Here is a 27953-nt window from a genome sequence, read left to right on the forward strand (position 1 = left end):
GGGGGGGGTGATGCGTTTGTTCAGAGCCCAAACAAACTTTTTTTGTTTGTTAAATATGCTGTAAATATTTTTGACAACATGTGGAATAGATTTAAAAAAATATATATATACACTTTCATCTCAGGTTATGTATTCTAAGGTTATATATATCTCAAGTTATATCTGATTTTTATATGCTCATTGTAGGTGGCTTATATGGAGATATACTGTGAGCGGGTGAGGGACCTGCTAAACCCTAAGAATAAAGGAAACCTGCGTGTCAGGGAACATCCTCTACTTGGGCCGTATGTTGAAGACCTCTCGAAACTGGCCGTCACGTCTTACACAGACATAGCTGACCTCATGGATGCTGGTAACAAAGCCAGGTGAGAGGGAGAAAAAAGTTGTTGTAAGTTGATATGACTTATAAGTTGCTCATTTGTGTGGGCAATGTAGAACATTCAAACTCAGGTATTTAAGTTTTTTTCACTTTGGATGTCGGTTTTGAAGGATAGTGGTTTGACTTTTTGTCAAGTGGGAAATGGAAAAGTGTTATTGAGTTTCGTCCAGTGATGCTCGGACTGATAGTCGTGTAAAAATGCGACTCTTGGGAAGGAGTAACACGCTTCTAATCCTCCCATACTGATTCCCAGGGTTTATTTGTGGAGAATGTGACGTGTAAAGCCTGCTTCTCTCGAGAGCATCCCACCCAGGGCCATATCCAGCACATGAGCTGTGTTGATGTCTTATTACTGCACTTACTAGCGTTTTCCAGGATTATTCTCTCACACTCTGGTGATAAGCATCTAGAGCTGTCTATGAACTTCCTAAGCAGCCTTTCAACCTTTTTCAGGCCAATAAAGAGATTATTGGTGGATAAAGAGAAAAGGACTGCCCTAAAATAGCATATAATACCATATTAATGTATTTATATAAATTTCTTGTTCTGATTCTTACATTGTAAAGCCATTCAAATAATCATTCTTGATGTTTTAATTGTACTTTTAATGTGAGAGGGACAATGGAAGATTTAACTGAATTTCAACTGTTAACTGTTACGGAATGTTTTGTTTATTAGTGCAGATTTTCATTTATTGTTTATTATTATTATTCATGTTTCATTTATTTATTTATTCACAAAATACTATTTTTAGTTTAATGCATAATTTCATTTATTTATTTATTTCTCATCAGGGTTCAATCTTTATTCTTGTATTTTTGTTATGCATAGTTTTATTTATTTTATATTTTATTTATTCTTCACAAAATTACTTTGAGTTCAGGGTTGACCCTAGTTTAAAGACCCTAGTTTTTTTTATAGTATTCAGCTTTACACAGATGTTAAATATAAGGTCAAGAAATGTAAGAAAATACTATTACATTATATAATATCCATTGATTTACATTACTTAATTATAAATTTGCTTTACTCAAATAATTATATGTATGTGATACCTATGACACTCATTTTGCTCTCTGTATCCTCAGAACTGTTGCCGCCACCAACATGAATGAGACAAGCAGCCGCTCTCACGCGGTCTTCACTATTGTTTTCACGCAGAGGAAGTATGACAGCGAGACAGACCTGTCCACAGAGAAGGTTAGATATTTTACACACATCCACAGCCATTATGACATTTCACAGAGCTCAGATTCGTCCTGCAACCCAAAGTCAGCAAATACTGTACCAAGTAGAAAGGAAAACCAAGAGAAAGAGACCTGTCCCACTCATCCGGTGTTTGTGGGGCTCATTGTGTAATTGCTGCGGACACAAAGACCGCTCTATGAGGTCCACGGACACAATGGCTATTGTACAGAGCTACTACATTACATTCACTACACAGGACTCGCCTCAGCCCTCGCTCTAATATTACTCATCCAGTTTGGCAGCGGCACCACTGGCCCAAACTCAAGCACGACAAAATGAAAAGATAACCCAAGCATCCTTTAGCACAATTAGTTTTGCATGCATACACCAGTGATTTTCCAAGTGCCCTAAAATTATTGGATGAATGAACTATTTGAACTAGTTGAATGATTAATGCAACGCAGGATTTACAAGAGCTTTCTGAATCAGTTCGATTGAATCATCAGAACAATTCATTTGGCTGTCACTATATCAAAAATATGTATATGTGTGTTTGTGGGGCTCATTGTGTAATTGCTGCGGACACAAAGACCGCTCTATGAGGTCCACGGACACAATGGCTATTGTACAGAGCTACTACATTACATTCACTACACAGGACTCGCCTCAGCCCTCGCTGTAATATTACTCATCCAGTTTGGCAGCGGCACCGCTGGCCCAAACTCAAGCACGACAAAATGAAAAGATAACCCAAGCATCCTTTAGCACAATTAGTTTTGCATGCATACACCAGTGATTTTCCAAGTGCCCTAAAATTATTGGATGAATGAACTATTTGAACTAGTTGAATGATTAATGCAACGCAGGATTTACAAGAGCTTTCTGAATCAGTTCGATTGAATCATCAGAACAATTCATTTGGCTGTCACTATATCAAAAATATGTATATGATTGTATTCCTAATAGACTTGAGAAGAAAAAACACTCCCACGTACGTAGTATGCCTTACTGAAGAGATTTCCTTTGTGTCTTTTTTTAGTGTGTGTTAATCAGTCTGAAAGTGTTTCTGCGTATGGTTTCAGGTCAGCAAAATCAGCCTGGTGGATCTGGCAGGAAGTGAGCGTGCTGACTCAACAGGGGCCAAAGGAACCAGACTGAAGGTACAGACTAATTTTACAGCCTCTCTAGAACGCCACAACCACCTGCCATATGTAAAAGTGACTGCAGTCTCCTCCACACACTGCAAATATTCTGAGAATGTGGCATGCATGACTGAACATAAAACACTCAAACAAAAATATGCATCACAGCTATTTTTATTCCTCTAAGGTTTTGTTTGTTTTGACTACAAACATATTTTAAGCTGAAATGTATTAAATTTGATATAATCAAAAATCTGACTATTAATTTTTACCCCACCTGTTTGTGCTTCTTAGGAGGGAGCAAACATCAATAAATCTCTAACTACACTAGGAAAGGTTATTTCAGCGCTGGCTGAGGTGGTGAGTATTATTCATAATACCTGTGTCTCTCTCTGTCTGTTTGCCTGCATGTCTTCAGTACTATAACTGTGTGCTGTCTGTCTCTCTCCTGACAATGCTTCCCTACCCAGGATAACTGTACCAGCAAGGTAATCTTTCCCGGTGTATGGTCACTAACCACTAAACAGTCTCTATCTATGCCTATCAACCTTTATCCATGTAACCTTTTGTCTTAAAGTGTGTCTTATTCCAGTCTTAATATCTCATACATCAAGTCACTTCCTGAATTCCCTTGATTATTATTACAGCTGTAGCTGTATTTACATGCTATATTCCAACATGTTTTACCGGCTGTTTTGAAACAGAGCAAGAAGAAAAAGAAGACAGACTTCATTCCTTACCGAGACTCCGTGTTGACATGGCTGCTCAGAGAGAATTTAGGTATGGACGATGATCCATAATGATTATAAATATTTTATCTACTAAACTAGAATAGACCGTATTTCAAAATAATCCAACAATTCTCTGTGTAATGTGATTGGACTATTAAATTAATATTTCTCCCGCTTCATTGTTTAAAACAAAAATATAATTTTTTAAAAATTTAATTTAAAGTATATTCAGTTTTATATAAAATATATTCATTGATTGAAATAAAATGTTTTCATACAATGCCAACCAGTAGCTATTAAATGAAAATATTGCAGAGATTTACCATTTAAAATTAATTTTAACCATGTAAAACTAATTTGAATAATCAAACAGAAAATTACACTTGTGTTTTTTTTAATGGTCTGTGGAAGGTGCATCCTTTAAACTCATTGGCCTGTCTTAGATCAATACTCCAGTCAAAAGAATTTGCATTACTTAGTGTTTCTAATTGTTTGCATAATTGTGCTTGTTCACCAGGAGGGAACTCAAGGACAGCTATGGTGGCTGCCCTGAGTCCTGCTGACATTAACTATGATGAAACTCTCGGCACACTCAGGTAAGAATTCACATCCTACTCGCACTTCCCATTAATCAGCGTGACTTCAATTCTTAGATGGTCTTGATTGTGATAAGGGGACTCTCGTGATATCAATGGCTATTTGGATCATTGTCATTGTTTGCTCATTCACAGATATGCAGACAGAGCCAAGCAAATCAAATGCAACGCTGTCATCAACGAGGACCCCAATGCCAAACTGGTGCGGGAGCTGAAGGACGAGGTGACGCGTCTAAAGGAGCTGCTCCATGCCCAGGGGCTTGGGGACATTCTGGACAGTAAGTCGAGGCACAGCGCCCCCCAATGGCTTCTTCTATACATGCCAATTGCCAGGCATTTAGGAGGTCACCTACTGTGCTCACAAGTGGCAAATTCTTCAGCTCCAATGCTGCAGTCTTGCCCAGCCTACATTGTCTTCATGTTGTTCCTTTTACATCTTCGTTTAACCATTTCATCAACATGCGATGGAGATTAGGGATATGATGGTTAGAAATTACAATATTGTTTTCCAAAATGCAAATCTTGTTACAACATGTCCAGTTTAACAAGTCAAGTGTTTCCATCTCATGTTTGTCCTCAGTGTTTTGTCTAGTCAAATCTAACTGCCTCAGTCAGTCATTCCTCTACTAGTCCTCTCTACTCTGACCTCTCAACCTTCTCCTGTTCTTCCTGCTTCCCTTCAGTCAAGCCAATGGGTGATGATTACCTTGGATACATTGTCTTTATGTTGTTCCTTTTACATCTTCGTTTAACCATTTCATCAACATGCGATGGAGATTAGGGATATGATGGTTAGAAATTACAATATTGTTTTCCAAAATGCAAATCTTGTTACAACATGTCCAGTTTAACAAGTTAAGTGTTTCCATCTCATGTTTGTCCTCACAGTGTTTTGTCTAGTCAAATCTAACTGCCTCAGTCAGTCATTCCTCTACTAGTCCTCTCTACTCTGACCTCTCAACCTTCTCCTGTTCTTCCTGCTTCCCTTCAGTCAAGCCAATGGGTGATGATTACCTTGGAAGTGGAAGCAAATGTGTGTATAAGCTTGACGGGGCCGCATCCTCTCGCTCTCCCCTTTTGTTACCAGTAGCCTTTTCATCGCTTCTGGAATACAAACGTGTCAGCTTTGCATGCCTCCGTTTTTTTTTTTACTACAAGGAATCCCAGGCATACAACAGATAAATATGAGATGGATTGGATGGGTTAGATTGCCACTGGCAGGCTTTATGCTTTATGTCTGGCATGGTGCAGTCTTAATGGCAGGCTTTTCTTCAAATAAGCCTAAGCCCAACCCCACGCCACAGCACGATAGAGCTGATAGACTGCATCTGGAAGCACTTAAAGGGATAGTTCACCCCGAAATGAACATTTTGTTATCATTAAATCTTTCACAAGAATGTCCTAGCTTCAATTCCATACAAGGAAAGGTAGTTTATACTTTTAAAATGCCAAAATACAGTATAATATATGTCATAAAAGTAACATAAATGGACAAACCTTTAAGAAAATGTTATTTGCAATTAAAGGAAGAAAATCAGTTTTGGACTTCTTCAAAAAAATCTGTTGTATGACATTCTGCTGAATGTCAATTTGGTTAAGAAGCAGATTTTTATATAATATTAATATACACATGCATACACAGTATGCATTGTCAAAATTAATGGTAGTTTAATAGTAACATGTCTTTTTTGAGAATGTGTCTTGAATTGAAAATCGACATGAAATGGCATTGCTACCCTTTTTATGGCCATAATCTGACAAATTTTCAAATGAAATAAAAAAATAAATAATGAATAGATTTAGTCTTGTTCCATTTGGTTCTCCATTTGGTTTGTTCATTACACAAAGCTACTGACTTAAAATATAGTCGTATGGCTTAAATGAAAGTTATACTGTTTGGAATGACAACAATAAATGATGATCATTTTTAGGTGTACTATCCCTTTAATATATCACTCTTTTAAATCTGATTATATTTTGTCATTTAACTGTTATTGTCCTTTAATTGAATCTTCCTCTTTTTTTTCTGCCTAGTGAGGTTTTATTGTGTCATTTAACTGTTCATTTCAGGTCACACTATTAACGAGGTTAAAACAATGATCTATCGGGCAAAAGGTGCATGTTTTCTTACATTCGCAGAATAGCAGTTGCAGTGTTAGTGTAAGAATAGGTAGCTGCCTTTGTCCAAGTGCCTCTGAATCCTTTTTCCTTCCCTGTTCTTCATATCCTCTTACACAAGCTCATACCTTTTTAAAAGCTGCAGAACGGAATCAGAGCTCAGGTGGCTATTTGGTTTTCTATCTGTCTGGGAGTTCTTGATATGTGCAGAGAGACGAACGCACACTGTGCTTTCTACCGCTACAACCATATGGCGCTGGGAAAGCAAACATTTTAACTTGACCGAATTGCTTGCCATGGTCTGTGTGCTAGCGGCCTCAATCGCATCATCTGAACGCATGAACAGTAATGTAATGCAGTGCTGCTATGCCGCCATGTTGGCCTAGTTGCTTCAGGAGAGTCTTTTCAGATAAATGAAGTGGGGGAAAAATCCAATAGAGTGAATATGCAGCAGAAAGCTCGAATGAACTGCGATAAAGCTCCCTGGGAGAGGTTTTGTAAGCACAGTCCCCTCCTAGTCACCGTGGCTGTACCAGAAAGATGTTTTGAAGAGATTTGTGGCAGCCAAACATTGACAGCATCATGATTTAAAAGCGATGTGCTTCGTGGAAAAGACGTTTTATAGCTTGTATCTGCAGCATGTTATCATACTGCTCTTCCAGTCCGCCAAGCCTCCCTCTCCTGGTTTGTGACCTTTATGCAATCCCTCCACCCCACATCTCTTCTTTCACATCTGAGAAGTGATGTCAGTTTTCACCCAGGACAGAATCAAGTCCAATTGATTTATCACATCGCAAGAAGTAATTTATCACATTTAAAAGTGCTTGTAAGATCGACTGCACTGTTTATAAGTCACATGTCGTTGAACATTACATAATTTATTAAATATGATGCATATTTATAGCATGCTACTATTAAAAAACGATGCCATTTATTGTCATAATAAGTGCGTACTTCAAAAAATCCTGTTCTTAATTAGTACCTTTCAAGTAAACTATTTTCAAGTAAAAATATTAGTTAAAAAAAATTATGCAAATATTTTATATTCTTTAAATAATAATTAGTTAAACTGACCTAAGAAGCAAAATTGTATAAAATATTAACATCCAGATATTAACATTTTTAAAATGACAGTTTCAAAAATATTGTATACTGTTGTTAAATTAATATGCTTAAAACAAGGCAAATTTAACTAAGAAGCAAAATTGTACAAAATATTATCCACATTAATATTGTATACAGTGTTTTAAAAATTACTAAATTTCAAAATACTGTAGTTGAAATTAATATTTTTAAAACAAGACAAACTTACCGAAGAAGCAAAATTGTATATATTAAGACTAAATTTCTGAGACTGTATCATGTCAACATGAAACTGCATCAGTTTATTTCTATAATCTTATGCATTTCCAAATAAAATATAATATTCAACAAGACAAAAAAAAAAAGAATTTAAGTGTATTTGTCTTGGTCCATCATGTTTTTCATTTGCTCATTTAAGCTATATTTAGTGAGATTTACGGTTAAAGAATTGACAATGGAACAAGACAAAATACAATTAAATTTAGATACATTCCCCAAAACATGTTTTAATAAGCTTGTTTTAAGGATGTTATTGCTGGACAACAAAGGTGATTTATGAATAGGATTTTTAAAGTATAGGGGATAGAAATGTGTTCATATAGAACGACTTGAGGTGAAAACTGTATCAGACTGTCTGACTGGCGTGTTTGTTGTAATCCTGTTGTTGTAAAACTGTGTGTCTTACATTGGCCTTTCCTTCTCTTTGTCCTTTTTCTTTCTTTCTGTCTCCTGTACTCTCTCACATTTCTGTCTCCACCACTTTCGCTTCTTCCTCCTTGCATCGCCTGTCTCTCCTCTGTGACTCAGACCTGAAAGATATACACAACAATAAGCATAGCTACTTGCTTGCCTCAGAGAACCAACGGCCTGGCCATTTCTCCACAGCACCTATGAGCTGCCTGACAGCCTCTCCATCTTCAGGCTCTCTGTGCAGCCAGGCAGGGCTCCAGTCCGTCTCAAGCATCCAGGAGCGCATCATGTCCACGCCGGGCGGAGAAGAAGCCATCGAGAGGCTGAAGGTACACAGACAAGCATTTTCCAAACAAAAGAAGAGTCAAGGGCTTAAATGAAAAACCATTTCATGGCGTCACAGAGGTTTCCTCTTGAATTAATCAAAACTAATTAGCTAACAATGTGTAAGAAGCTAATGGAGGTGCTTCAGGCACCTGCTGACCTTTTACATTCAAAATGTTCTACTGGTAGTGATTTGCATGTTCTCATACATATGTATACTCTACTCTGGATCACTATGGCAACCTGAGAGTATTTCAAGGACTTCATCTGTGCTGTTATGCTTTCGTTCTGACAGATTGTGTCTAAATGAATGATATCTGATATATCAGCTGTCTGTGAACACCTATGAGCATTATGACATTGTCATAACGAAATTTCATTAGTTGATACCAGTGAAATTTCTGGGTTGTTAATACCAAGTTTTATTTAAAAAGTTAAATGTTTAAATAAATATTACTTTTATGTTTAAGTACAGTTAGTTAGGCAACGTCACACAACGTTTTCACCATTATGACTGTTTAATAGTTCAATAAACCGTTCAATAAGCAAGTACAATAATATTAGGTCACTTTTAGGCCAAACCACTGCGCATCTCACAGCAACCAGCCGATTCATTGCTGAATGATTCCGTGTTCTGAGCGAATCGGTTGAGTCAAAGTTTCATTAGCCCATGTATAAACATTTGATGAATCAGCCGTTTGAACGAATCGCTTAAATGAACAACTCAGTGACTCACTCAATAAACGCTCACTACTGGCACCTACTGGCATTTTAATTTAGTTTAAAAGTATAATTTCCACCATCTTTTCTTGTTTGTATATGCTTGTCAGTGTAAATGTTTAATTTGATAACGTATAGATAACAATAATCACATTATTATAATTGAGTTTATAGATTAAATGTAAGAATTTGAAATGAAAGATGAAGTATTAATGAGGTTAGGGGGAAAATGCCCTCTATAAAGGTAAAAAATGCCCTTGGATTAAATATAAAAAACATTCAGATGTATATGTCACAGCTGATAGAAAACTGATAAGAATATTGGTTCAGAATAAGTCATATTTGCACAAAAAAATAAAAATAAAAAAAATATATATATACAGTATCTCACAGAAGTGAGTACACCTCTCATATTTTTGTAAATATTTTATTATATCTTTTCATGTGACAACACTGAAGAAATGACACTTTGCTACAATGTAAAGTAGTGAGTGTACAGCTTGTATAACAGTGTAAATTTGCTGTCCCCTCAAAATAACTCAACACACAGCCATTAATGTCTTCACTGAGATTCTCTGTAAATGTGTGAGATGGTAAAGGACGAAAAGAGAGAGAAAAAAATGTACGTGGCTAGAGCTTCCAGGCATTAGTTTCCATGGTTACGGCAAGTGGCTCACACCAGTGACGTCAGCCTCTGACGCAGTTCGGCAGAAAATCAGACAGAAATAGACCTGTTCTTTTGTATCAACAAAACATATGGATGTATAATAAAATGTGAGAGCATTGACCTTAATCAATAACATAATCAGATCGATGTCAGTTTGTCCTGTGTGATTCACATGCAAACCAGTCACTACATGTCATCTGTGATTGCCCTGCTTACAATCCATTACTTACTGATCAATAGTTTGGAATAATTAGGATTTTTAAAATGTTTTTGAAAAGTAATTTCTGAAGGACCGTGTGACACTGAAAACTGAAGTAATGACTGCTGCTTTACCATTACAGGAATAAATATATATATATTTTAAAATATATTAAAACAAAATTAAATTACTTTAAATTGTAATAATATTTCCCTGTATTCCCGTATACAATTATTCCAAACTAGTAGTGTATATGTATAGTCCTCTGTCCTCTGTAGTTATCTGGGTTTGTCAGAAGGATCAACTTACAGGTTTAAAGAAGCCACAGTGTTACTTTCTGCATGAACAGATGGCAGGGGTGTTAACCCTTTAGGAAGGATCTAGGGGGAGCTTCCTGTCCCTTAGGCCAGATGGTTCTGGTCTTCCTCCTGGCCAGGGACAATAAGGGCCAGATACAATAGAGGAAAATTTGTGTTGGGCTTCCCATATTTAACTGTGTTTACTGCTCTTGACCCCACATCAGGCAGTTGTCCCATTGCACACGGACTTGAAACCATAACCAATTCTTTAAAATTGGAATAATATTTCACAATATTTTTTTTTTTTTACTGTATTTTTGATCAAATAAATCAACCTTGGTGAGCAGTGTAAGCTAGTGTAAATTATATATATAGTCTACTATATCTATATACATTTTATCGTGCCAGCAATATTTAGCCATTTCAGGCCATGTTTTATACCTCAAAGCATATTTTTCCAAATTATCCTTTGAAATATGCTGACCCTCTTTGTCTGCCATCCTGCAGGAGTCAGAGAAGATCATAGCCGAGCTGAATGAGACCTGGGAGGAGAAGCTGAGGAAGACTGAGGCCATCCGTATGGAGAGGTCAGTGAGGGTTTAGGTGCCATCTGGCTTCCTTCCTATTGTCTCTGTGCCCATACCCATAATGCCCATGAGGAGTGTCTGCTATGTGCCTGCATGCTCAGCTGGTGCCAGTCAGTACCAGACTTAAGCAGCTGTCAAATCGCACATAACACACTGACCTCAACACTAACATGCACATTCAAATATTCAAGAAATATTTTCCAGATGTCTTTAGTGCAAACTGTTCATAAAAAGGTGTTGAATGTACTGTCATTCAGCATGAGCCTGATGTTTTCCTTCCCTCCCCTCAGAGAGGCACTGCTGGCAGAGATGGGAGTGGCCATACGGGAGGATGGGGGAACCCTGGGTGTCTTCTCTCCTAAAAAGGTACAACACATGTAAACTCCTCTTCATTAATCACCATTACTGTCTGCACCAGTCACCACCTCCTCATGTCTGGGCCTTTCTTTCTTCGTATTTCATCATCCATCATCATTATTCTTCCATTCCTTTTTTTCTTTTATCTTTTGTTTTGCTTGCCTCTTGCAATGGAATCCTATTAGATTGGTCCTGATAGACCAACGTCACTGTCTATTGAGGACTTTAGTGTTTATTCTTCTAATCAGGTTTGTAGAATTTTTTTTCAAAAATAGTTCATGTAGCAAACCATAGTTGTGTATTACTGAATAGTAACATTTTCACACATCACATTTAATTAAATTTTATGAACAGATTAATGTACATCACCATCAGTGTGCTATAGTGTTTCCTGCATCGACATGCAACGTGACCGATTTTGACAGATTCAAAAACGAATGAGACTCATGAGTCTGATCAATCAGTTCTTTTAATAAATAGTACAAAAAGTTTTTGCCTTTTGGAATTATTAGTTGATTTAATGTCTGACTGGATGTTTATATGTCAACATGTAAAGACACCTTTTACAACAGATTTGTATTGTATTTGTACAGATTTGTAACAGAATAAAAATAAGTGTAATATATTTATAACTACAGGGTAGCTGGAAACATCAGGGACTGATGCTTTTGCTTGCAAAACAAGGCCCATTGTGTGCCAGAAAGTACTTTTACCATAATTGCATTGTCTTTTTAGTGTTCTGCCCTGAAACACATCAACACAGTTAGCCTGCCTCTAAAACAAGGCATCTCCTCCCTGTCATTAAATTTTTTTATTTGCCTGCTTATTCATGCTTTCATTCAATTTCTCTCCTTTTTTTCTCTGACATCTCTCTGTCATTTTGACTGTCAAATAGCTTTACGTTGAAAGGCCCTGTGAACTCTATACTGACTTTAATGGGGTGTTTTCACCCAAAAAGGTTGGTGGTATATTAGTAGATTATGATGTGCAGTAGTTTCTAGTTATTTAGTTGATAGAGGCTAATGTAGTGCATTATCAGCCGCTGAAGAAGCCACATTTAATGGCTTACTGTGAGTCATTATAAATCATTGAAATGGCATTTAACCTCATTATTTCACCTTTTAATTGGCCCTTGAATGCAACTGGCGCTGTAGTGACATTAGTCACTTTTGTCTGACTTGTCTAACATTATCATTGACCCTGTTTCCCTACAGACCCCTCACCTGGTGAACTTGAATGAGGATCCTTTGATGTCAGAATGTCTGCTTTATTATATCAAAGATGGAATAACAAGGTATGAAATCACTTCCAGAACTGTCAGAAATCTCTTGTCTGTATGTTGCACTGAGGCATCTTATGATTGCTACATATCCAACCAGTCAAGGGTCCTACAAAGGACATGATGTTGTTTACTGCTTTGATGTAAGGATTTTTCTGTCCTGAATTTGTCTACTTCGCCAATTAAAATAGACTTCTTATTATGGGCAATGTTCAACTTACAGACTAATTTTCATTGTTCCAAAATCCTGTTCCTCACAATGTTCATTAAACATAAAATATGACTGGCTGTAATTCTCGTGTCACATCATGTAACAGTTTTATGTTTGCTGTGAGAAAATTGGCTTGTCACTAAAAACTTGTTGCATTATGCTTGGTTATGTTTCTGTGATGTGGATGTCAGAATATCTCTGTGCTAATTAAAATAAATGTCTTTGTTTTGACAGGGTGGGCCAAGCAGATGCAGAAAGAAGACAGGATATTGTTCTAAGTGGAGCGCACATCAAAGAGGAGCACTGTATCTTCCGCAGTGAGAGGAGTGCCAACGGAGATGGTTAGAGCTCACTTACATCTTTAGATCAGTTTAACTGTGTTCGGTTCACGTCTCGGCTGTTAAACGCTTATAAATCAGTGCAAATGAACAATTTCTGTCAAAGATTATTTCTTTGTTCTTTACACTTTTACTCAATGAGCATTTGTTATTATGCTTTTCTGCTGGAGGTAGTGAATTGTCTTCTGTCTGTGCAGTGATTGTCATGTTGGAGCCATGTGAGGGATCTGAAACATATGTGAATGGAAAACGTGTGACTTCTGCAGTCCAACTGCGCTCAGGTGACTCACTGACAGCTGCCTGCACATTTCATTTATGCAGTTTTTAAGCTCTGGTTTAATGTGGTTGATTGTACTGTAGAAAAAAACAAAAAACAAATGAAACATTTTAATCTGGGAACTATTCACTTTAGTTTTCAATGCGAATGTAAGCTATTTCCTGTGAATGTGCCTCATTAGCCTCTGTAGGTAATTAACTAGAAGAATAACAAAATGCATTAAACATTAAAACTATTTGTGCTACAGACCAGTGTGTTTATGATTACGATAATGCATTAATGTGATAAATGTCAATGAACAAATGCCTGAACAAATGAATCAGGCAGCATAATGGACTTTGTATAGCTACAAGAACCGAAAATGGCTGACATCACAAGCCTTGCATATTCAAGTTGGACAATACATTGATAGGCCATTATGTTGTTCCAGTGTGTACAAACCTGTTGATTCCTCAGGTAACCGCATTATCATGGGAAAGAACCACGTGTTCCGGTTTAACCACCCTGAGCAGGCTCGCGCTGAGCGTGAGAAGACACCATCAGCAGAGACCCCTGTAGAGCCAGTAGACTGGACCTTCGCCCAAAGAGAACTTCTGGAGAAACAGGGTATCGACATGAAGCAAGAGATGGAGAAGAGGTACGAAAGCCCTAAAAATCATCAGATTTTATTAAACGACAACTCCATGATCACTACAAGAATTATATGGTTTTGACTCAGGCAAGTAATAGTAAATGTTTACACTGGTTTCTGGTTAACACATACATGTACATGCATTTGAACATTTATTGTCTTACTGTAAATATAATTTATTTTTAAATTAAGGATGTCAATTATTTTCTGTGGTAACTGACATAATACTATATATATGCTGTCATATATGCTGTCGGTAGAGCTTAACTTGTATTCAAACTCGCAAAATTCTTTCAAAGGAAGTGTGGATTACAGTTAATACATAGTTTAGGGTTGGATAGCCAACCATAGCTGGGGCCACCCAGCAGCTACCGAAGACAAAATCTACATTTTATGAAGTTTAAGCTCTTGGTATGGAATGTGAGCACATATGAATTGGATTATTGTAAGAAGGATTTTTAGGATTATGTTGCGGAAAGGAAATGCAGGGAGTTGTAAGAAAGAGCAGCTTTTTGATGCAGTGGTCTCGCACTGTATTATATCAGGCTTACAGAAATGGAGATCCTGTACAAAAAAGAGAAGGAAGAAGCGGACCAGCTGCTTGAGCAACAGAGACTGGTAAGGCTGAATCTCTTTGATAATTCTTGTTTTTTTCTGTTGTTTATAAGAGGACCTTGTTCTTTAGTTTCAGTTAGACCTTAATTGTCCTTCCAGATTTTGTTAGCAACTTTCTTTAGGCTGAGGGGAGAGATGTGCCATTTGATGAACTGAGTAAAACGGGCCCCTAGTTTTCTACTTGCTCTCCTGAAGTCCAACCAGCACTAATTCTGCACTATTAGCTCTGACAACTTGAGACTTTTGTGTGTCTGTATGTGTGTGAGAGAGAAACACTTTTCCCAGTGCATGGCTGAACCTCTTTGCATGGTAACTGAATCCACTCTGTCTGGATTGAGATAGCAGATGGCCCATCGCTGAAATGGACTGATATACATATTCAGTTTGATACAGCAAGAATTAGTGAGAATTTCTTATTCAAATTTTCACTTCTCTCTCATAGATTTGAGATGTAACTTTTCAAAACAGCATCAGCAACAATTCGGCTTATAATTAGTAATCTGTGTTTTTATGAAATCCATTGTTGTGTAAGGCATTGGTTTGCCATGTACCAGTTAAAGACTCCATGACATCAAATTGGGAGCTTTTTTAAGAGAAAATAAATTATTTGACAATTGTATGTTTTAGAACTGTAATTTAACTTAAAATATTTATTAAATGTTTTAATGTGAATATAAAAAAAGGATTTGAATTCAATTAAATATCATTCTTCAGGGTTATATATTTTTATGTAATATTGTGGGAGTAGACAAAAAAGATCCATCGTCAACTTAATTTGATATAGTAAAAAATGTATATGATATTTTATATGATATAAAAGTTTTTTGCTTTAGAGGTTACCATATACGAGTCAGTTGTTTCATTTTAACTTCATAATATGACACTTAATTTTAATATTTTTTCACACAGTATAAATGGGTCTTTGCAAATATTTATTAAAATTCTTACTTTTGCAAAAATCATTATATTTGGAGGTCTTTTACATCGTAGAGTTGACATCAAACTACGCCGACACCATTTTTCATGGGGTCTTTAATTTTAATTGGAGGTCTTTTCTTTGGTTTATTCTGTATGCTGCTTTTGCATGATTTGTTTTTGTAGCATGTTTAACAGATTAATTTACAAGGTACTTAGTACCTCATTTAGTATTTGTTGCTGAGCAGTGTTGATAAGCTGGTCAAGCTTGAGTCAGCATTTGATTTACCCAGATAGATTTCGTTTCATCTGAGTTTGTTGGTGTTCTCAATGCAATTGCTGATATTTCCAATGCATTGTTGCCATAACCCAAGATTTCTGCTGTAGTTGATGAAGGCTAGTGACAATGTGGTTTCTCATTGACATCTGTAGCCTTGAGTTCTACACATCTGTGTCTGGCCAGGCACAGAGAGCATGCTATAACACAGCTATCCATGCTGGGGGTCTTAATGATGACAAGCTCTCCAATGCGTCGATGGTCTCATTCATATAATCTCATACACAGAACGACACCAATATCGCACACTGCACTGATTACACAGCCACGATTACATGGTCACCAGCTGTCTCCTTTGTTATTTGACTGTGATTTTTTTGCATTGTCCTTGTTTTACTTGACCTGGAAAATGAGAAACTGCATTTTCTCTCAACTAACCTCTTAACTGTAGTGGATGAAATCGATGCTTTTAACCTCCTTCAAGCCTGTCCTGTCTCTTTTTTTCTTCTCTGTACTGACCTGTAATAAACACGCAAAAGTCTAACCCACTTCTAGAGCTAGAAGAACTCTAAAACCAAATCTTCTCTATCAAGGACTTCAAGTGGGGGAATGAAGCAAAACTCGTCAGGCTTTGTTGCATGCCACTGAAGCATGTTTGGGGTGCAATTTTCAAGAGCTCTAATTGAAGAGGATGTCATGAATATAAACTTGACAAAAAAGAAACCAGCGCAACAACAATAACAGTAGATCGAGCAACATGTATCCCCTTTTTGTTGACATTTTTCTCATAATCATGAAAGTCATGCCTTGCGTTTACTTTTATAGTGATATGCAACTTGGGAATAACGGTGATTTGAATTTATATCTACCCACTGTAAATCTAAAAAACAGCATCACCATGTTTAGAAAGCTTGAGTATTGTCAAAAATGCATCTGCAAGTAAATAATCCTCTCTAAAATTTTCATATCAGTGGTCAACTTGCAGTCTTTTCCTGCAGGTAGTTAGAAATTGTCAAGCAGGTTGACATTTTTTCTCAGCTTAATGGATCGATTTGTACGTTTTTCTGCATTTAATGTTGTATTGATTCCCCAACATTTTTGAAAATCTCTAGAAAGTTTCACATATGTAATTGGGAAATCCTGTGTATCTGATGTTTATAGTCATAATACAAATACTTCAGAAATGTACATGTATAGATTGAAGGTTAACTTTTATCGTAAACAAACCAGTAGCCAGTGCTTCTGCTTTCATTATAATCTAATTTTAGCAAAGCATCATCTCATTTAGCTGTTCCCATTTTGCATATCACAACACTGTCCATTCTTTACAGAAGCATTCCTTTTGATTTCGATATCCCATTTTAATTTTCCCATTTTGTTTTTCGCACTCTTTGGTTTGTTTCCTGTTTTGTTCTCTCAAGGATGGAGACTCTGATAGTGGTGACGACTCTGATAAGAGGTCGTGTGAGGAGAGCTGGAGACTCATCACTTCACTTCGGGAGAAACTTCCTCCCAGCAAGCTCCAAACCATAGTCAAAAAGTGTGGTTTACCCAGCAGCGGTAAAAGACGGGAGCCTGTCAAAATGTACCAGATCCCTCAACGTCGTCGCCTTACAAAGGACTCCAAATGGGTGACTATCTCTGATCTGAAGATCCAGGCAGTCAAAGAAATTTGCTACGAGGTGGCTCTGAATGATTTCCATCACACCCGTCAAGAGATTGAGGCTCTGGCCATAGTAAAAATTAAAGAGCTTTGTGCCACCTACAACAAGAAAGACCCAAATGAACGAGATTCTTGGAGAGCGGTGGCTCGAGACGTCTGGGACACTGTAGGGGTTGGTGATGAACGAATCGAAGATGTCATAACCAACGGTCGAGGTATAACTGACATGGATGACCTAAAAGTGCACATTGACAAACTGGAAGACATCCTGCAAGAGGTGAAAAAGCAGAACAACACGAAGGACGAAGAGATTAGAGCTCTTCGGAATAAGATGTTGAAGATGGAGCAAGTGATTCCACTAATTTCCAACGAGTCCCAGGAGAAAAACGCTCGCAGTGCACCCATGAGAGCCCGCAGTTCCAGTGAGGGTAAAGCTCCTGAGGAGAAACCCAACGGTGAACAGTCAGATGAGCAGGCGTCTAAGATGATGGATGATGATTCTGCGTTACGACGTGGACATATGCGGTGGATGCAACAAGAGCAGGTACGCCTCAAGAACCTCCAGCAACAGGAGATTTCCAAGCAGCTCCGGAGGCAAAACGGACCTCACCGCTTCATCCCACCTGAAGACCGCAAGCTGCGCTTCCCCTTCAAGAGTAACCCCAAACATCGCAACTCCTGGACCCCTGGCACTCATATAATCATCACAGATGAACAGGTGATTGAGTTGAAAGTTCCCAAAGAAGCGGTTCAGGAAGAGGAAGACTGCAAAGGGGAAGCTGCAGAGCCCAGAGAACAAGTGGTGCCCATCGTTCACACATACCCTACTCTTCCTAGTCCCATCGGTCAGCGTAGAAGCAAAGATTTAGAGCAGGGCCATAGACACAATCAAAGCCACAAACTCCATGAACGAGGCCGAAGTAACTCCTTCAACAGCAGTCAGCGAGCCTCTGACTCTACAGAGTCCCTCAATTCTGGGAACAGGAAGCCCCCTCATCCCCAACAGGCCTTTTACCAGCCACGCTACAACCAAAACCAGCATCATTATCCACAACAACAGCATCCAACTCAACAGCTCTACCATTACAATATTGATGCCATCAACAACTACCAGCAGTACCCACCCAATCAGCAGCCGAGCCACCACAACTATTTTTACACGCCACCCCGTATGCGTAGGCAAATGTCTTCCCCCAATTTGAAGGGCAGTCGAGAAACCACAGTGTGACATTGGAAGCAGGGCATAGGTTCATGTACAGAACTAGTTGACACTAAAAATCACACATCACAGACTCATCACAGCATTGGACAGCTTGTCCCTATCAAGTCAAACTGTTATGTGACACTTGTTTTAAGCAATTGAAGGTTATTGTTGTCATTTGTAGATTCAAATTGCAATGATCTGCCTGGAAAATATCACATTAGCACCTTGCATCAACAATTTGATCCTCAATCCATGATAGTTATGCATATGGGTAAAAAGGCTAGCAATAAGTGTGTTGGTTAAAGGTGTCCAAACTACAAGAAGATCTCAAAATAGTGTTCTTGAACCTTGATTCATAAAATAAGCATTTTTTTTGCAATAAAGTACTGGGAAATATGAGTTTTGAGAGAGACACCCTTTAGTTCTTGACTGTAGTATTAACTTTTTTAAAACTTTAGTATATTTTTGAGATGCCATCATGGAATTGCAAAGTACTTTACACTGATTTGCCTCAGTTTACCTTTGTTTTGCTGCTGGTCTTGACAGTCTGAATAGATCTAAGAATTGAATACATAACCACTACACTGCAACATTTCATACTGTCCAGTGAGAGAACCTTGAACCATTACTTGAATTTTGAGTTTCTGAATCTTCAATTCAGTCATATTTGTGCATTCAAGATGCATGGGTGATATGTCCAGTAAATGCTGGAAGGTTAATAGCCAAACTTTTATATTCTTGAATGTTTCAAAACGCATGTCAGAGATGCAAATGACATTTTTACTGTTACATTTTATGCAAATTGTTTTATTTCATTAAGTTTTGGGTCCTTGAGTTGGTATTCCCCATTAAATAGTTTGAATATGAAAGGTGGCAGCAAAGGCCTTTCTCTAGCTGCCTTATGTAGATGAGTAAAGGATTGTGAAGGAGTGTTTTAAAGTTTTTAAGTGCCTTTTTGACTCACTAATGTGTCATTAACATTGCATTTATCTCCTTGTACTTGGCGCTTAAAAATAAGTAATAGCAATATATGAAGAAACAGAATGATTTTTACAGAATTTGCTTTAGTCTTTTAATGTGAAAGATAAAGACACCACCTCTAAATTAGGTAAGAAGTTTCTTTTTCATCAAAATAACTGCCTCTTTGTTTTTAAGTTTGGTTCTGCCTCATTTTGAGTACAAACCACTCTGCACTAAACATCCATATCCAAAGAGGCAATGTTTTTTGTGAAGCGCAGTAAAAGAACTGCTTCAAAGCGTGCTTTGCATCTTTTGTTCCTCTAAACTGTCTGCTGCACTCTGATCCTCAATAGGGGGGACAGACTGTTCCCACGGGGTGGAGACAGCGTTCTAGAACACTTTTTTCCTAAATCTTAACATGATTAGAATTGCATTTATTTTCGGGTGTCCGCTGTGTGGCAAGCGAGCCCACAAAAAACACCAGAGACGTCTGATGGAAAGGACCTCTAACAGGGCTGTTTCCATGGTTTCCAAGGCTCATTTTGAAAGTTGTAGCATGTTTTTAGGGTAGGAAAAACCCTTAAAAGCCAAATCAAATTTGCTGGACGGGTATATACTGCACTGCGTTTTATTTTCTCCTTTAGTCTCACATAAATTCACAGCCTGTATAAGTAATGCCACTGAGTACTTGATTAAATTTACCACAGCTTTTTCCTTTTAACACCGTAATTGTTCACGTAGGGTTAATGTAGTTGTACGTCCTTACACTTAAGCCACTGTGATTTCCCTGTTTAAGCCTTGATATAATTATGCTACCCGCTACCAGCTGCGTATTACCAAAGCACATGTTCTGAAATCCTCTTCATGTCATCTCCATGGCTAAGTGTTAGCCAAATAGGCCAAAAGTCCATGCTTTAGCATTGCTTCATATGAATGAAGAACTTGAATGCTTTTGTTGCCAGAAATGCTGCCTTATTTCTATTGAAACCCCTGGGTTTTGGTATAGTAATGCATATGTGCATAAAACACAATTACTTTCCCTTAAAAAAGGTGAAATCAAGAAACCGGATAAATAAAGAAGCAGGACTCTAGTTTAAAGGTGAAATGCGTAATTTGTGACAAGTGACTCAACCAGTGATGTCAGTTTGGTGGCGGGCTGTCTCTATTTCTGTCGAATGACAGATTGGGGGAGTGTTCGAAATTATTATCATACCGGTCAACCCTCACGTTTTTCCCGGGATTCTCCCGTATTTTTTATCTTTCTGTAAAAAAATCCCACTGGGTGTTTTATATGTTTGCTACATTCGCCTCCGGTAAAACTCCCGTAATTTGTGTGGTCCAAACCTCATTAAATGAATAATCACGTCAACAAATTCTAAGGTTGCCCAGTTGCCAGATCTTGTATGAAACGCATCCTTGTCACACAATCGACACATACAAATTTCAACCCATTTGTCCCCTCAACTCGGCAACCTACACAGTGATGACTACCGCAGGAAGGAAAGGATCACTGGTAGAAATGGGATGGGAGGAGAAGACTCAGTTGGTGCTCCGGTGAAAAAAGCAAATATACAGTGGGTACGGAAAGTATTCAGACCCCCTTAAATTTTTCACTCTTTGTTATATTGCAGCCATTTGCTAAAATCATTTATTGAGACATAGCTTACACTTCAAAAGGCTATGGTTTTTAATTGATTAAATAGTGTTGGGCAGTAACGCATTACTTAGTAACGCGTTACTGTAATTTGATTACTTTTTTGGTAACGGAGTAATTTAACGCGTTATAATTTTCAAAATAGTAATTAGAGTACAGTTACAAGCCGTGGTCTCTATACGTTACTGCCGCGTTACATTGCTGACAGAGTGCAGTGTTTTATAATCTAGATTGTAAAAAGGATGTAGCACACGCACTGTCGAGTCAAGTGCCAGTTGATTATGGCGCTTTTCCACTGCGTGGTAAGACTCGGCTCGGCACGGCTCAGTACGGTACGGCATGGCACGGCTCGGTTTGCGTTTCCACTGCAGTTCAGTACCGCTTTAGAGTGGACGGGATTATTCACATGTCGTTATAGTTGCGCCATCTATTGCCGCGCCTCCTGAAAAACGTTTTCATTCCGCGTCACTCCATCAAGCTCTCACTGGATCCGCTCCTCTGCTATCAACGAGAGGAACGTCTGTACTTCCTCAACAGAATAGAATAAAATGATTCACGGGACTCCAGCAAAATAGAAATATCAACATAAAATATCTAGAACAAAAAAAATGTATATTCATCTATTGCACAAAAGCAACATGAACTAATATAAACGATTAACAGGTGCAAGCGTATGCAGAGTTTCTATTTAGGCTATAACACGTGTTTGCAGCGTTGAGCAATGCAGTGCTGAAATTTGCTTGCTCTCGAATCCTCTCATTATAACACACAAATTGTAGACATTATGAAAGATTCATTATGCTTATTTATTGTGTTATAACAGAGATTTGTGAGATTGCAATGAACTGAGATGTCTGAACAGTGCTCTTTGCTGGCATTCTGCCATGCCAAACCATGCACGCAGCAGCCACTTGCTTTAGTTAAAAATAATAAAAAGTGTTTTGTGAATGTTGATGCTTTAATAACGAATATTTATAGGTAGTGTGTATGCTGGGATTTCATGGAGAAAAAAGTAACGTTACTAATTACTTTTGAAATAAAGTAATCAGAACAGTAATGTGATTACTTTTAAAAGGAGTAATCAGTAATTTTATTATATTTTCAGAGTAAATTGCCCAACACTGATTAAATGTGAGCACTGCAAGTTGCAAAATCAGGTGCTGCGCTGCTTTGTTTACTGCAGTTATCGAGGAAATGGCTATATTCCTGGTGTAAAGCGAAAGAATGAAGAGAATGAATTTGCATTTTTCAATAATTCCTTCTGCTTTTTGTTTTAGTCCAAAGCCAAAGACCCTTATTTTTACGCAGAAAACACGCAGTTTGATATACACAACACAGTTTAAGTAATTGTTTGATAATAATTGTTTAAATTAATATAATAATACTTTTGCCTCGCCCCAACCCAAAGCACCCCACCCCGTCTCCCGTATTTTGGGACCCAAATGTTGACAGGTCGTTATTTTTTTAAAATCTGTTTAGTGCAGTAGAAATTACACACTTCACCTTTTAGTGCTGCACAAAAATGAAAGTATAAGTCACTCCTCGATAATCTTTATTTTGAACTGTTATCTAGACATGCCATTTCCCTGCTCCAATAAAGAATATTATGCTAACATTAATGCACGGTGCTGCCAGCTACTCTTAACTACCACAAGAGGAGCTAAGGAAATGTATAAAGTCAAACAAACAATGTATTTTTACCCTTTTTAAAGGGAACTTTTCTGTTCAGTGTTTATCTATATGCAATGATATCAAGTGCCTCCAAAAGGCCCTGTATTATAATGTGTTGTTTAGGGGGGCGTTTTTGTGCAACATATGATCTTTAATGCTCAAAGATGTGTTGATGGTTTACTAATATTGCTATTACATTGAACTGTGCTAAATATATATCAAAGTTTTAAACAATGACTGAAATAAAATGGACAAGTTTGAAAGTGAAAAAACGTGAAAGTGATGTGACATGACGTGACGTGTAGCCAAGTATGGTGTCCCATACTCGGAATTTGTGCTCTACATTTAACCCATCCAAGTGTGCGCACAATGAACACAAACACACAGCAGTTGGGGGTTTGGTGTCTTGCTCAAGGGTCTCACCTCACTCGTGGTATTGAAGGGGGAAGAGTGCGCTGGTCATTCACTCCCCCCACCTACAGTCCCTGCCGGTACCGAGACTCAAACCAGATTTAAGATATCAAACTCAAAGATTCCAGATTTTTTAAATAGTTGTATCTCAGCCAAATATTGTCCTATCCTAACAAACCATACATCAATGGAGAGCTTATTTATTCAGCTTTCAGATGATGTAAAAATCTAAATTTTGACACTTGCTTCTCTTATTACCCTGGTTTTGTGGTCCAGGTCACAAATGTACTGACTGTTGACACTGAGCCAAATGTCTTTATCGATTGTCGATACTTAAATGTCTACTTAATAGCATATACATATACTTAATAGCAATCACATTTAAAGAATTTAAAAATGTGTATTAGTAGATTAGTAGCATGATCATTTCATCATATTAGAGCTCTTAGGACGCATGACAGCAGTCAGCCATTAGTCAGTGTTGTGGTATAAGTTTGAAGTTAAATATAAAAGGAGTTTGACTTCAAATCCAGAGCACTTACAGTGGGTACGGAAAGTATTCAGACCCCCTTAAATTTTTCACTCTTTGTTATATTGCAGCCATTTGCTAAAATCATTTAAGTTAATTTTTTTTCCTCATTAATGTACACACAGCACCCCATATTGACAGAAAAACACAGAATCGTTGACATTTTTGCAGATTTATTAAAAAAGAAAAACTGAAATATCACATGGTCCTAAGTATTCAGACCCTTTGCTCAGTATTTAGTAGAAGCACCCTTTTGATCTAATACAGCCATGAGTCTTTTTGGGAAAGATGCAACAAGTTTTCACACCTGGATTTGGGGATCCTCTGCCATCCCATCTTGTATAAGGGGATTTACAGTTGTTTTGACATTGCATTTACAGACAGAACATTCTCATTTGTTATAAAACTATGTTGGACAACTGAATTGTGTTTAAATGTCAGGAAAATATTACATAGGACCACATTTTTTGTGAAATCGCACAAAAAAATTACTATTTTTATGGTGCACAGTCTGTTCTACCTGCTCAAATCTAAGGTATTGAACTTAAGCATGTAGCTGATCCTACAGCTTTTGTGTTATGCAATCACAGACTTATGTAAGGATGGATTTGCAACATATCTAGGGATAAGAAACTTGGAGGTGAGCTTTTTCTGCTTGAGCCACCTCACAATGCCCTAGCAACCCTAGAAGCTGCAGAGCAACATTATCTTTATTGTCTAGTTCTGTGTGCAAAATTAGTGCTGTTTAGTTTAACTTCAGTCTAAGTCATTAAAGAAATTTAAGAAGTATAATTATTATTCTGTCATCTTGAACTAGCCAAATGGCACACCATTACTAAAGCTACAGTGTAACCATCCTTCTGAAGCTTTATCTCTAAGGTTCAGTGAGTGTTTATCGTGCTGATATGATTGTTGTCTCTCTTCATCAAACCTTCTCAAAGGTATATGAGAGTAAACTGCAAGAGCTGCAGAAACAGGTGGAGACTCGCTCACTGGCTGCAGAGACCCCAGATGAAGAGGAAGAAGAAGAGGAGGAGGATGAAGGTAGTGTATTTTAAATGCTAAAATCAAAATAGTCAGGATCAGAATCTAATATTTGTGGTTGTTAAGCTACCCTATGGCATGAAATGAAACCTATTTCTAAAGATTTTTTATGTGCAGTGTACTGGGACATGTAGGACATGTTCCTAAATCAACATGGTTTGAATCACATTCCTGTCCAAACCCTATCCATAACCTCAACCCAACCAAAACTACCCCAACAATCAGAGGAACATAGATAATAGTCCGATAAGCCTCTACACCTCTCAGACCCTAGAGTCTGTTTGATTGAATGTTGTTCTAGGAACAATAAGAACATCCTGCTTGGCAAAATCACAACCATCTACAGTATATCACTGCCGTGCCATGTTTGACTGTTGTTCCTGTATTGTTGCAGTGCCCTGGACCCAGCATGAGTATGAGCTGGCCCAGTGGGCTTTCAGGAAGTGGAGATACCACCAGTTCACCTCCCTCAGAGACCAGCTGTGGGGCAATGCTGTATACCTCAAAGAAGCCAATGCCATCAGTGTGGAGCTCAAGAAAAAGGTACAGCAAATATTTGTCAGGCATCTAAACATTGAACTGTTTTTAACTTCACCCAGTGTGAAACCCTGAAAAAAGGCCTAAAAGGACGGTCTTGTGCATGTTTTATATATGTGTGAATGGCCTCTAAAACAGACAGGTCAGTTTTTTTTTACTGCCACTGTGCCACAACATGATGTAAAAGTGTATGGCTGAGCTTTTCATTGTGATGGCAGTTTACCAGTAAGTTCTGCTGTATTTACATATTGTCAGACAGATCCCCGTTGCTTTACTCATTACCCATCTGTCAGCTTTCAACAGTTGTCTCATTAAAGTAAAAAAAAAAAGCATACACGAACAGTTTCATCAGTTCATTTTCGGTCACTTGCTTCTCTTATACTTGTTTATGCCACTTTCAGTTCATATGTGTATAACCCTTGCTGTGGAGCCTTGAGATAGAAACATTTCTATTCTGATTTATCATGCGCTCTTACTTTGTATTTATAGCTTGATTGGGGCAAGAGGAAATATTTAATTTGTTTTTCGTTAGAGTGTGGAAATCTTCTGCTGTATTCAGCTTTGATACATTACTTCAGTTTCCAAAAATGTCTGAACCTACAATCTATTAGTCATCAGCTCACATCATTCATCCTTGTTTATGCCCTTATGTCTCATTTACATGATCTATTTGTAGGTCCAGTTCCAGTTTGTCTTACTCACGGACACACTCTACTCTCCACTGCCCCCGGAGCTGCTGCCTCCAGAGAAAGAGCATGACACTAGGCCTTTCCCTCGAACGGTGGTGGCTGTGGAGGTTCAGGACTTGAAGAACGGAGCCACTCACTATTGGTCCCTGGAGAAGCTCAAGTAAGCCTCAGCCTGCCAACCAGACTGTGATCTACAGAGTTTTGCTCTTATTTTTTGTGCAATTATTATTTGGAACAATCCTTTTAGAGATCCCAAAGCTCTATTTAAAATGTGCTATTTTTATTTTTACTTTAAATGGTGTTTAAAGTGCTTTTTGTCAGCTGTAATTTTTTCTAATGGTGACATTTATGACAGAAAATTTGCACGACTTCACACAAAACTTGTTTCAACGTTGATTGTTTGCGATGTGTGATCAGAAATGTGACTTGACTTGTCATGTTCTTACAGGCAGAGGCTGGACCAGATGCGAGAGATGTACGACCGTGCAGGCGAGATGGCCTCGTCCAATCCGAGTGAGGATGGGGAGGGTGCTTTGACCGGCAGTGACCCGTTCTATGACCGCTTCCATTGGTTCAAGTTGGTTGGGAGGTATGCTAATCACGTAAACATGTTCATATGACTTGAGAAATGATTGAGCATGTTAAACAGAAATCATTATGTCCTGTGGTTTTAAATACTGTGAAATTAGGTGTAATTCTGTGAGAATTTGTTATATTCGTTTGTAAAGAGCTGCTCTCAGAGGGAGCCCATAAATCATTCACGACATCTTTGTTTAATCATTTACACAGTTATTTTTCTCTGTATATTCAAATCACCTTCTTTATTCACATGATTTTTTTTGTTTATTTGTTTTGCATTGTTTTCCCAAATTTTTCTGTGCTTGTATTTTGCTGTATGCTGATGTAGATTTTTTGAATGCAATGTTTTTATCCATTTGTCTTTATTTTAAACATTCATTTCATATGCAGATTGTTTTTTTTTGTTCCTCTGTGCACATTATCCACATTATTATTAAAATTTTGGGGATTTTTGTTTTTTTAATCTTTTTTCCATGTTTTATTTCAATAAACAAGATTAGAACCGTTTCTATGATGTCTTGTTAAAATATAAAAACTTATTGCCTTAATAGAGTAAAAAATGCAATTCATTATTGTCTGTATTATATACAGTGGGGCAAAAAAGTATTTAGTCAGCCACCAATTGTGCAAGTTCTCCCACTTAAAAAGATGAGAGAGGCCTGTAATTTTCATCATAGGTATACCTCAACTATGAGAGACAAAATGAGAAAAAAAAATCCAGAAAATCACATTGTAGGATTTTTAAAGAATTTATTGGCAAATTATGGTGGAAAATAAGTATTTGGTCAATAACAAAATTTCATCTCAATACTTTGTTATATACCCTTTGTTGGCAATGACAGAGGTCAAACGTTTTCTGTTAGTCTTCACAAGGTTTTCACACACTGTTGCTGGTATTTTGGCCCATTCCTCCATGCAGATCTCCTCTAGAGCAGTAATGTTTTGGGGCTGTCGCTGGGCAACACGGATTTTCAACTCCCTCCAAAGATTTTCTATGGGGTTGAGATCTGGAGACTGGCTAGGCCACTCCAGGACCTTGAAATGCTTCTTACGAAGCCACTCATTCGTTGCCCGGGCGGTGTGTTTGGGATCATTGTCATGCTGAAAGACCCAGCCACGTTTCATCTTCAATGCCCTTGCTGATGGAAGGAGGTTTTCACTCAAAATCTCACGATACATGGCCCCATTCATTCTTTCGTTTACACAGATCAGTCATCCTGGTCCCTTTGCAGAAAAACAGCCCCAAAGCATGATATTTCCACCCCCATGCTTCACAGTAGGTATGGTGTTCTTTGGATGCAACTCAGCATTCCTTCTCCTCCAAACACGACAAGTTGAGTTTTTACCAAAAAGTTATATTTTGGTTTCATCTGACCATATGACATCCTC

The 27953-nt window shown here is 37.8% G+C and overlaps 1 protein-coding gene across 1 annotated transcript in view; it reads left to right on the forward strand.

Moving 5' to 3' along the window:
• Positions 1-27953, forward strand: part of LOC107586520 (kinesin-like protein KIF1B) — an 80130-nt gene that overhangs the window by 29014 nt on the left and 23163 nt on the right. Inside the window, exons 6-24 of the mRNA XM_016273924.1 lie at positions 187-365; positions 1468-1579; positions 2650-2727; positions 3004-3069; positions 3414-3489; positions 3958-4036; positions 4172-4314; positions 8123-8256; positions 10644-10723; positions 11014-11089; positions 12295-12374; positions 12805-12911; positions 13106-13189; positions 13642-13822; positions 14362-14434; positions 24657-24759; positions 25154-25302; positions 25973-26145; positions 26434-26574. Of these exons, the coding sequence (XP_016129410.1) occupies positions 187-365; positions 1468-1579; positions 2650-2727; positions 3004-3069; positions 3414-3489; positions 3958-4036; positions 4172-4314; positions 8123-8256; positions 10644-10723; positions 11014-11089; positions 12295-12374; positions 12805-12911; positions 13106-13189; positions 13642-13822; positions 14362-14434; positions 24657-24759; positions 25154-25302; positions 25973-26145; positions 26434-26574 (2114 nt within the window). The remainder of the gene's footprint in view (positions 1-186; positions 366-1467; positions 1580-2649; positions 2728-3003; positions 3070-3413; positions 3490-3957; positions 4037-4171; positions 4315-8122; positions 8257-10643; positions 10724-11013; positions 11090-12294; positions 12375-12804; positions 12912-13105; positions 13190-13641; positions 13823-14361; positions 14435-24656; positions 24760-25153; positions 25303-25972; positions 26146-26433; positions 26575-27953) is intronic.

Source organism: Sinocyclocheilus grahami, unplaced genomic scaffold (assembly GCF_001515645.1).
Source record: "Sinocyclocheilus grahami isolate Dianchi unplaced genomic scaffold, SAMN03320097.WGS_v1.1 scaffold83.1, whole genome shotgun sequence".
Taxonomy (NCBI): Eukaryota; Metazoa; Chordata; class Actinopteri; order Cypriniformes; family Cyprinidae; genus Sinocyclocheilus; species Sinocyclocheilus grahami.